The following is a 12,478-nucleotide window of genomic DNA, read 5'->3' as shown; positions in this document are numbered from 1 at the left end:
TACAAATGTGTAGCATTAGATTGGGTCAATGTTAATGGATGATTTTAGTTAACCACCAAGTGCTATAGTATTACAAGTGCTGAATACTAGACTTCAAGATGGCGTCCATTCACTCTAATGACAGATGCAGAAAGTTTTCTGAGTTCCTGGTTTGCTTGTGTATTAAGTTGTGGCTTTCGAGGAGTGCGATGCTAAATTGGTTGAGTACAAATATTGATAATTTTCTCATCAGAATTTGTTTCTCTCAATATCAAAAACAGTATTGGCCCCAAAATTGAGTATTGATGAAGCTACAGTATGGAGAATATTATGTATTTATGGCGCATGTCTATATACAGCATCTATGGTGTGTTTGTTTATTTAGGATTTCTCCAAATGTGCCTACATGTGTACAGTATATGTACATGTAAAGATTGTGTGTACAAGCATGCATTGTACAAATGTGTATATATTTTTATGTGTGAGTCAAAAATTTTAATGTATGTCTACATGCACTGTGTGCTACTATATTAGGTATACCTGTATAGTCTAAAGCAGTCTAATACAACAGCTCTGCCATTACATCTACCTGCCTTGTATTTAAAAGCCTTTCTAATATTATGTCCCCCTCATGTATGGGGGATGTCCTAATTTGTGTATAAATACATGTGCTTATACGGTATGTGTACAGTATCTGTGTGTAAAGTTTATACTTTGTTAGGGGGGTGGGAGGTGAGGTAGTTAGTGTGACATAAAGGCCAGTGGGGTCAGTTTACGGTGAGCAAGTATTTGTATGTGTTTTATGTGCAAGCATGTGTGCATATGTGTGAGTGCCTGCATGTGTGTTTGTGAGAGAGAGAGAGAGAGAGAGGGTGAACAAAGCGTCTCTTCCAGGCTGACTCAGGCCTGTGTTGTCAGCACTCGGAGCTTCGACTGTCCAGGATTCAGTGGCTCAATGGAAAGCCCTTCATGTTGTAACGGCTAATTAGTGCAAAATAAATGGCTGGCCAATGCTGCTTGTGGGCAGCACAGTGCTGTGAGTCCAGAGGCCTGATGAGGCTTTGTGGCTCTTTTGAGGCTGTCTGGCTGGATGTGCCGCCAGCTATTTGAGCCAACACATCACTGTTTGATCAGCCAGCTAGCCCCTAACACCAGGTCAAAACCCAGCACTGATAACCACGGCGCTGTGGATCGCAGCTCTTTGTCTGGGGGCTTTAGCCTCAGAAGTGCTGGCTTCAACGGATCTTTGATGCTGCACAAAATCTCAGCCACACCTCTGACCTCACTGTGGAGCATCACCGCCCAGCTTTGTTTCATTCACATGGGCTTTATAGAGCCAGTATGGTAAAGGCTTGGTCAGTACTAGCATCCAGTGTCATTTAAAGGGAATCTGACCAGCTAATGAGGACCTCACTCCATGGACCAAACATGGTGGGTCATTCATTCCAGTGAAAGCTGCTCACTCAGCACTGCAGGAGCAACGTTTTCTTTGCTGCCTACTTCTGTGTGCCTGACTGCTTGTAGACATGAATGATACCAACATAATGTGTGGCTGGTGTGTTGGTAGCTTTTAAGCCTTTGAACCCAGTTAACCAACCCTGTGTCTGACTAAATAGTACATTTCAAAGGATTATGCTCACTGGCTACTTTTGTTCCAGTCCATGAAGTGCTGCATTTTTTTAACTGTACAGAGGTTGCATGGGAGTTGGTCAGGGTGGATGTTTGTATAAAGTCTTATGTGTCAGAGGTCTTTGTAACACATACAAAAAATGCCTTTATGGTTTTGAACATTGACAAAGTTTGTAATAAAAAACACCAATGCTATAATAAAAACGATAGCATGATAAAATAGTAATATTAGAACCGCTACATAAACATAAGTAAATAATTTTTTCATAAGACATAAGGAAAATGAATACGCATCTTTAAGGTTTGTAATTAAAAAAATTCTTTGAAAACTAAGAAATCTGAGTGCTGATGAAGATCCAACAGATCAGTCTGATTCTCTCATGTTGTAGCGGGTACAGACAGACTATCCTGCAAGAATCCAGTTCATTTTTACAATAGCCTGAATTTGCAGAAATTCAGCAAAAATGTCCCCTGCCCAGGGAATTCACCAGTGTTTTTGTTGCTGCTCTTTCCATTTCCCCAGATGCAAATTCAAGAAATTCACCTCTGAAACTGTATGTGCTCATCAGCAGTCACACAACAAACCAATCAGGAAGACAGAACTCTTTATGCTCACTGCGGTCCTGCATAGCACGGATGACATGTAAACCTCCTCAAGATGGAGGCAGTTTACTTGGCCCTGAGATACTTCCTTGGTAAAGCATGGCTATGGTGTCTTATATCAACTGTCGGGGGGTTGAAGTGTCTACCCCAGCATACAAGAGTGCTTTGGCTTCTCTTGTGGGTTCAGTCAAAGGGTACGTTCCTGAGGGTGTTTTATCTTCCAGGGCCCCAGAATGTAGCGGCAGATCTGCTCTCATGGGGAGGTCACTATGGCACTTGCACCTGCTGATAATGGGTCAGATATGGCTTTGCTTTAGTTGTGCAGTGGTAGACCTCTCTGCCACAGCACAGAATACTCACTCTCCTGCCCCCAAGCTTGTCACATCTTTGTGTTTCTGTCCTTCCTCCAGCACCTCTTTGCCCTGGGTCAGACAGAATCTATCAGGGTGTACCTTGCAGCAGTCTCTACTACAAAATTTTTAAGAGGGGTGAGGCAGAGTTGTACATCTCGGTAGCTTCTACTAGCCTCCTGGGACCTCCATGTGGCTCTCAGAGCTCTTTTTCTGCCTCCTTTTGAGCCACCGTCCACTCTTGACCTTCAGCTTCTCTGTTGGAAAACTGCTTTCTCCTTGGCTATTGTTTCAGCCAAGCAGGTGAATTGAACACTCTCTCTGTAGATATGGCTTGTCTCAGGTTTGGGGATGGGCATGCAATGGTTTATCTTCTATGAAACCAAGCTTTTCAGCATAACGACTTGACTAGGAATTTCATCTCCAGGAATCTGGTGGCCTTATATCCTAGTAGGTGGTGCCAACTTACTCATGACTGATTTGGCATACTGTAAATACAGTTTCCTGAATGAAAGTGAACCTGTTACTATTCATTGTCATTCTGTGGTGAAAGTTGGCCCTCTCTTCCTTTACAGTTGATAGGAAGAGGGAGAGCAGGTGATGTTGCAACCACAGTCATGATTAGTTTGACAGTCAGACATAAAGATTCATTATCCAGCACATCAAAAACAGCATCCCAGCAAGCCTGGACTCTCATCTGCTTGCACCCAGAGCCAACAGATCCACAGAGGTTGGTTTCAGCCCAGCATTCAACATAGACACCCTCATCAACCTGATTAAAATAACAAAATTATCACTCTGGGCTTGAGTACCACACCCCAGCAGTCACACCACCTTCCGCTAGTGTGGAACACCGGAAAACTTTTGGAACAGACATTCAAACAATTTCTTTTTTTGAGTTTAAGAGTGTTTTGGTTTCCGATTATAGGGCCATTTGAAAGTTTTTGCTTATTTTAGCACTGCATATTGTTAGAAGTTGAATCAGGATTTACAAGCCAGAACTAGTTATGTATGCCTGTTTGCAAAGCGAGCTCACATATGAAGGAACAAAAATGTGTGGATGTTCGGACATGCAGAAAGACGTTTCATTTTCCCCAAATCAGTTAAAGCAGTGCAGCTGACTGGAATAGCAAAAGGCAAATAGATGAATCATTATCAGAGGAGTCTAGTTTAAGAAAAACAGCTAATACAACCCAGATTCTAAAATGCTGGAATGCTGTGTAAAACATAAATACAACAAAATGTGATTATTTTCAAATCCTTTTTCACACGTACTCAACATTAAACAGCACAAAGACAATATATTTAATCTTTGACCTCAACTTCATTTTGTAAATATGTGCTTATTCTGAATTTGATGCTGAAACAAGTTGGGACAAGAGCAACAATAAACTGGAACTGAAATTGTTGTTCCACAGGTAAACAGGTTCATTGGTAACAGGTGATAGTACCATGATTGGGTTTGAAAGGGGCATCCTGGAAAAGCTCAGTCGTTCATAAGCAAGGATGGAGGGAGGTTCACCACTTTGTGAACACATGATTGTTAAAAGGATATTAAAATATGGTTTCTGGAACAGTTTGTGAATATTGCTGGTAAACAGTTCGCAAATGATGACATTCTTGCTTTTACTTATGTTTTACACAGTGTCCCAATGTTTTGGGATCAGGGTTGTTTATGGTAAGAAAGTGAAAGTGTTTCAAAAAGGAAAGTGCTTATTTCACCAGGAAACTTTTTTGTGTAGCACGCAGCAGGTGTTCCTCGACACAGTCTCTTTCCTGTACATATATCTCATTACCACACTGTTCTCCTGCCAGAGTAGCCATGTAAACAATCTTTTAAATATAACCTCTCTGCATGTGAAAGCAGAAAAACAAATATTTCTGACTTACATTATTTGAATTAAAACATCAACATTTCTTTCCTATAATTGTCTGAGATCATAGACATTATACACACGTAATTGCAGCCTTTGACTAAGCAGGCATGGTTGTAAAATGGCAAGCCAGTGAAGAGGAAAAAACACGTCCAAGTCCAAGCCAACATCTGTTTTCATCTGCCCGAAATGTTTCCATTGAAGAGGGCTTTAGCCTGAGCCCAGTCCAATCCAAAACCACCATGTTTGGATTTTACTAAATGGTCCATTCTGCGCAGTGCTGTAGCTAGATGACATGTATGAGAGAGCTCATGAGGGTCTCTGCCTTCTAAACTGCTGAATGCATTCAATGTGATACTGTATTTATTCTGTGGTCTCCAGTAATTTCAAACTGGTACACTTTGACATCTGCATTTACGACCAAGTCATCAAACTGACATTCAGTGTCACTCACTTGTCAGTTGGTAATTAATGATGATAATAGTTATTTATTCATACATAGTTACATAAATGCTTGTTTTACTAATAATGTTTTTTCTTCCAGTGTCCCAGAAGCAAAAAGCAAAGGGAATTACCAAACCAAATGTCAAAACACAGGGAACCATAAAAAGAGTGCACCCAGCGTGCATGCATGTGCAGCAGGATCAACATTAAACCATACACACAGACTCACAGGCAACAAAACAGTAGCAGCTAAAGAAACGCGGCAACCTGGCTCCAGGAACAATTTCCACTCCATCATCATCAAATCTACAGCCACATGCTGAATACACTATGATGAGCAACACTGCAGGGACAGAGAATGTAAATGTTTTACCTGTGATGATTGCACGTCAGCTCAGGAATTATTTCACTGTGCTCCAGTAATTCAGTCAGTTCTGTTTCAAGGAGAGTGTGGAGAGAATTCAGTCTGTGTCACCACCAGTGACTGACTGACAGAACGAGATGAGTGTTTGCCGGTGGGAGCCTGTAGAACATGATCCATTGAGGGAAATACATGTAGCCACTTTTGTCAACTTATTGACTGACCAGGAAGATGGTGCAGGTGACGGTGTAGCTATCTTCATACTTGAGCCATAGCTGAATTTGAATTTCTTGTGTTCCTTATGTTGATGCATGGCAAACTTAAAGAAAGTGCTTTGTTTTGCATTATATACACTTGGGCCTAACGGAAATCCGCTAACATCGGGTATCTAGATTGGCTCAGGCTTTGCTCTGTGCAGTGATGCTGCACACTGAGTGACACAGGATCATCCTGGACAGATGAGCCACCTAGAGTTTCCAAAATGTAGCTGCTGTCATTCAGAAAGAGAAAGAAGATCCAAACATAGTATAGTTTTATTTACTCACATGATATAGAGAACATTGAAAAAGATATTAATTGATAATCCAGTTTTAACTCTTAGAAGCTTGTGATTTGCCAACCCATGTCTACACATACGTTGAGCAGGGCAGATTTATGGAGAGTGGATCTGCATCAATATGATGAATACCTTCATTTGTTTGCTATTTAATTTCCTGGACTATTCAAAACAGACTTTCCTACATGGTTATTTTACCTGTAAATTCTCGAGGAACAGCACTGGCTTCTTGTCATTACAGTGAGGTTGCCAAAACTTGTGCTCATTAAGTGTATCTGGCAACCCACACTCTAGCTACACAAAAATAGTGGATATATGGATTAACCTTCCAGTAAGAGTAAATATACCCGGAGAGGAAAAAGACAGCAGTTAAAGGAAATGGAAATGTGGAAGGAAGTGGAAACATGGAAATGTTTGTAAAGGGCAAGAAACTTATTTTTCTGTCATTGTTCAAAATCTACTCTTGGATGACTCCATTCATCAGAAGTCTGAGGATTAGGAGCAGATGTATTTGTTTCAATTCAGTCAACAGATTCTGGTCATCTGTGAACGTGAGAAGACAACTTCTGCCCAAAATGAATGAGGAGCCGGCCTGTCTTCTCATAGTGCTTAAGTTGGTGTGAACACAGCCTTTAGGCAACCCTGGCTATACAAAACTGGTGGCTTCAGTGAACTCAACACTGCTTTTTCCATAGAATTAGCATTCTTTCAGTCAGCTACCTTCCATGTTGTTTTTTTAAGAAATGAGCAGTTCCAGGATTAATGTCAGTGGTCAACCATCTAACTCTTCCTCAAGATGTTTGCTAAAGAAATATCCTTATGTAGTCCAATGTTTTAGCTTCTCCTTGGAAGCCAGACCTGATTGGGTTGCTGTTCTGCAGTATATTATCACAGTAGCTGTGGTAATGCTGGGTGAGCTGAGCAGCAGAGAGTGAACTGTTCTGCCCAGCGTTTATAGACTACTGGATTGAAATAGTAAATGGACTGCATTTATATAATGCTTTTCTAATCTAATTTGGGGTCAGTATCTTGCCCAAGGACACTTTCCCCTTAAGAAAGTCCCCCTGCATCACTGCACAGCAGACTGGCATGAACACTGTGTGTGAACAGGTAAACAGTGCCTGTTCTAATATCCTTCAATAGACGAGAGCGACAACTATACACCACGTTGCTGTGTTGCAGAAAACTAATTGAGACAAATGGACCTTGAGCTATGACCCAAGTGATACACTGTGACAAATGCAACAAACTGCTTCAGATAAGTCTCTCTGCTTGCTATATATTTAGACAGTATATGGTCAGTGGAGCTTGGTACTGATCCTGACTGTGGCAGATTTGTGACTGTATCTAACAGGCCAACAGTCATTGCAGCTTCTCCAACTATTCCCGTGTTTCTTCTGCTTGCCTCTGCCTTATCATACAGACCTGAAACCTGAGGCTTCATGCACAAGTGAAATAAAACGTGCATTTTCTGTATTGGCTGATAAAGACAAAACTTGATCTTGCTGTTTCTCTGGCTGTCTGTTCTCTCTTTGTCAGTTTTTTTCCCCCTTAATCTCAACTGGCTTTTCATTGTCTTATCCTCGTCAATTATTTAATTTATGGCTGTCAAATGAGCCTCCATGGCCTGGCTCCAGAGGCAGACAGGAAGCAGGTGTGTGTGTGTGCATGTGCTTGTATGTGCGTGCGTGTGTACTGACACATGGAGATATCTAACTTTCACTTCAGAGCATTCCTGGGTGAAAGCCTGATTGATTGTTTTTTAAACATTTTTGGCCGCTGATGTATGCCTGAGCAGTCAGCCTGCTTTCAAATGTCTGTTGGCAGTACTTGATACTGATAATATTACACAAATGTGTAATATATAATATTATTCTCAGCTTAATTTTAGAGTTTTTGTGTTTCTCATTCCATTTCTTTGTCACAGATCTTTTCAGTCTCTAAAGACCATGATTAAGTAAGATAACTCTGAACAGCAATCATTTCAAAAATCACTTCCTGGCATGAAATTGGTTCAATGTAAATAGGTTAATATCAGCAAAACACATTTATAATAATATTCAGAAGTCCTTCTTGCTACAGTATCTGAGGCATCATTAGTCTGATTAATTAAGTCCTTGCACTTTTCTTTAATTATCTGAAGGAGGGGGTTCAAAAGTTCAGATGTATATTAAAGGGTTACAACAAAGCTATGGTGAATTTGTGTAGACTCCAAAGCTGTGCTGTTGACTGAGCTGAGGCTGACGTGGACCTCATTACAGATGTTACTACACATCGGGGCAACAGAGATGCACTACATGGGGACTGTTTTTGATACCAGGGGTGGAGATTGTTGAGAAGGAACACACCAGTGATCTTTACTACTGTACTGTTGGGCGCTTGGAGACCCCAGCTGTAAAACATGGTTCAGTAGTTTAGGAATTTTCATATGATCTATGTTTGTATTAACTGTACTTTTTACACAGTGCTACTCACCCCAAATACCAAATAAGTCTGTTTATATTTCTGCTATTGGAGTTTTAGTTTATTTGTTCATAAGAGGTCTAACACCATAACAGGTCCAACACCTTTGGGGTCTAACTGACGTTCACAATTTCATGTAGCTTCACCATTCAGGTACTTTCATTATCTGTGATGATGAAACATGATGAAAATATATTTGTTATACGTGTAATAAAACCTAAAACCTTGATTTAATAACAATGCCTTTATGGTAACTTCTGTACATTGTCACGTTCATCAGTTGTGCAGCCCAGTTTGTGAGGGAAGTGTTTACTACTGCAGTGCTTTTCTGCATATTGGGTTTTAATTAGATCAGAAGTGGGCTCTGTGTCATGAAAAAACAAAGCCAGTCCGAACAAAACACAAGATTTAAGGGAGCTGAAGGCAGATTTTCAGTAACATAATCTGCCATTGCAATCTCCACCGCAAATCTTCTGCTCTAGATAAGTTTTTAGCTTTCTTTTGAAAATATTCAGTGAGCTGGCTTCCCTGATATGCGTAGGTTGTGTGTTCCAGTGCTTTGGGGCGTAATGAACAAAGGCTGAATCACCAATTTTCTTTCAGCTGTTGCTGGAAACCTCCAGTAGACCAGCAGCAGATGATCACAGTGTTCTTGAAGGCAAATAATAATGTATCTTGGTGCTTGCCCATTAAAGGCTTTGTATATGAGGAGGAGGACCTTCAGATCAATCCTGAATGTTACAGGAAGCCAGTGCAGAGCAGCTAAAACTGGACTAATGTGCTCTCTCCTCTTGGTTCTGGTTAATAGATGAGCTGCAGAGTTTTGAATGAGCTGAAGTCTCTCAGTAGTGTTTTTCAGGAGACCAGTAAATAGTGTGTTACAGTTACCAAGTCGGCTTGAAATAAAGACATGAATCAATTTTTCAGCATCTGTTTGATTTATAAGAGGTCTTATTTTAGTTATGTTTCTAAAGTGGAAAAATGAAGTTTTAGTCACCTTGTCGATGTGGGACTTGAAACTTAGATCTGAGTCTAGGATGACGCCAAAGCATGTAACCTCAGATTTAATCCATTGAGTTAATTTCAGATTATTGAATACAATTCCTCCTTCAGTTTTACGGCTGGCTAGTAGGATTTCAGTTTTGTCTTCATTTAACTTCAAGAAATTATTGGTCATCCAGTTATTTATTTATTTATTTATTTATTGCCAAAGACAGTTAGTAATGTAGTGTATAGCTGCAGCATGATTTGGTTGAGCAGAGATGGACAGTTGTGTATCATCTGCATAACTATGGAAACATACATTGTGCTCTTCAATGGTGTCACCAAGTGGCAGCATGTATAGTGAGAATAGTAATGGACCGAGGCAGCTGCCTTGTGCAACCCCAAAATACATGTTGTGTTTCTCAGACACATGATCTCCAAGACTGACAAAACTTTCTCCCTTTGATGTGTGTTTTAAACCAGCTAAACACACAGTCAGAAAAACAAACCACTGTTCAAGACGATTGATTACGATATCATCAGCACAAGAACTGAGACCTTATTTTCATCTGAATTTGGTCTGAGGTCACTCATCATGTATGCTATTCTTGCAATCACCATCAAAGCATGGCGGCATAATATCAAATTTAACTCATGTTAACAGGTAGACTGGAAGATGTTGTTGATACGTGACCCTCGCATTGATGTATTTGTACAGAGAAATGATTGTGCTCATCTGTGGTAACTTTAACTGTTGTTGATGAGGACTCGATGCCATGTAGGCACCCTGGTGTTGTCTGCTTTTGGTGGTATGGTTTTACAACAGCTGTTTTAAAGGCATTAGGGAAGATGCCTGTTTGCAGAGATGTGTTTATAATCTTCAGGGCATGATTTGAAACACAGGAGGTGGACGAGTTACACTCAGTGACAGTCTTGCAGAGCTCAGCTAATGTAATACAGGTGAATCTTGTAATGGAACAAGGAGAAACAAGTTATCTGAAGGCAACGACATTTTATACACATGTGCGTTGCCCACTGTCACTCTGTATCATAAAGTGAAGTGAAACAATTCCTTTGGGGAATATGATTAAAGATCATAGAGCTCAACATGATAATTAGATTTTCCCTAAAATGAGCTTTATAACCTCACAGAGCCACAGTATCCAGTACCCATTGTTTTGTCTAGTTGTCAGTTGAGGTGCTGTGTGTGATGAAAAAGGCCATCTGCAGCCTCGAAATGGAAGTGAGAGGACGTATGACCTTGATCTTCTCATCCAACCTGTGGTTTGAGGAACTGTATTAATGCATTGTAGTAATGTGTGTGTATCCTCCAGCATGTTCCATTAAATTATCAATTCATATAAACACAGTTGTAACTCTTATTTCTGAAATTCACTGTCATGTCATTGTTTTACAGGTATTGCTTATCTGGGTGGTGTCTGCAGTGCCAAGAGGAAGTGTGTGTTAGCAGAGGACAATGGACTCAATTTGGCCTTCACCATTGCTCACGAGCTGGGACACAAGTAAGTTTCACTGTGCTCAAGTTTGAAAAAGGTGCATTTCTACAATGTATCACCTTGTTGTACTGCTACTCTAATGTCCATTTTTCCACTGGAAGATTTTTGTGACCGTGTGCAGAGCGGAGTGTGGAGGAAGTGCAGGATACTAGAGTTCAGTTCAGAGTTCAGTTTCCTCCCATCTTGATAACACAAAGGCATTATTCTAATAAAAAGCTTGTTTAAGCTAAATGTCAATTAGATTATTATTTAGTCTTTAACTTGTCAACAACAACAACTACAAAAAAAAAAAAAAATTCAGATTTGGAATCAGTTTTCTGCATTGGCGTTACAACATTTATGGATGAAAAATTTAAGAGCAATCACCAACTAAATCAAATTGTTGGTTCACACCTTATCTATTTAACAAATGGAAATCTGGTCCTGTGCTGAGATATCAGACACATTAACAGGTTTCATGTTCGGGACTATGCTCAGTGTTCAGTTTGATAGAGCCCTTGTTCCGCCTCCACCATGTCCACAGTTCAAACAGACCCAGCTGTCTGTGAGCAGTCTGGAGTGAAGGTGGAACACCTCTAAGTTGCTTTTTTCAAAGTTGGAGAGTCTCACTCAGGGATAACAAGCAAACTGTATTTGGATACACTCTGAGCTACAGAGGCTTTTGTCCACAAACAGTCAGTGGACAAGTTCCCTGACTGATGTTTGCTGTGACAATAAGCACTGACTCACAGTGGGACACATCAGACAGACTGGTTTCCAAACTTACCAGGAATTCTACTTTGTCCAATATTAATCCAGACCTTCTTCTTTTACTCTTTAGTCTCTGCTTGTTCATGGAGACATTTAACAAATGTGCTGTTTTTCATCTTTATATACATCATTGTGAATTTATGTCTGCACTGTGCAGCTGTAGGAAATATAGAGAATATATTGTGTGAGGAAAAAAAAGTCTCTTTCAGAGCTTGTAACTGCATGTCATGGTCTTAATCAGTGAATGAAACATCATGTGTCATCATATGACTTAAGTGTAGAATGTTGCTCACGTGATGACAAGTGATCACACATTCCTAATTTCAACAACTCTGGGACACTGTGTAAGACAAATAAAAACAGAATGCAGTCATTTCTAAACCAGCTGTGTTTACAGACAAGCATATTTTTACAAAATCAGTGAAGTCGATGAGGTTAAACATTCAGTATATTGTTTAATTAATTAACAAACTCTATATGTTTTACACAGTGTCCCAGCTTTTTTGGAATAGGGATTGTAGGGAGGGAGATCGTAGCTGCTGTCTCAGTTCAAAGACAGTTTTTGGGGTGGGACGTGAGAAAGTCATACCCATAGACAACCATCTTTTATCATGTCATGAACATTCAGTCACGTTAGTTCCATTTGCTGATGAGCTGTCAGATGAGCTGACATGGGCTGAGTTTAGCTGAGTTAACTTTATTGTCATTTCAAGGGTTGTGAATAACTTGGTGGCCATGGTGAGCTTGTAGTGCAGGACAGACGGGACAATAATAAAAACCATCATATGAATGTTAAAAATGCAAAATACCATAATAATTACAGAAAAAATCATAAAGTACAACCATTCCAGTAGAAATGTACTGTATTTCTTTTGAATGACTCAGATTTAAAATCGAGTTCATCCTCCTCCCTGAGGACATTAAGGGCAAGTCTCTGGGTGAGAATCATCTCTCATTATATTCAGAGC

General features: G+C 40.1%; 1 protein-coding gene across 1 annotated transcript in view; it reads left to right on the top strand.

The window, feature by feature from the left end:
- Positions 1–12,478, top strand: part of adamts17 (ADAM metallopeptidase with thrombospondin type 1 motif, 17) — a 118,227-nt gene that overhangs the window by 44,549 nt on the left and 61,200 nt on the right. The window contains exon 8 of the mRNA XM_076730170.1: positions 10,661–10,766. Coding sequence (XP_076586285.1) covers positions 10,661–10,766 — 106 coding nt within the window. The remainder of the gene's footprint in view (positions 1–10,660; positions 10,767–12,478) is intronic.

Source organism: Chaetodon auriga, chromosome 1 (genome assembly GCF_051107435.1).
Source record: "Chaetodon auriga isolate fChaAug3 chromosome 1, fChaAug3.hap1, whole genome shotgun sequence".
NCBI lineage: Eukaryota > Metazoa > Chordata > Actinopteri > Chaetodontiformes > Chaetodontidae > Chaetodon > Chaetodon auriga.
The sequence above is the reverse complement of the archived record's forward strand: the minus strand, read 5'-3'. Positions and strand labels throughout refer to the sequence as shown.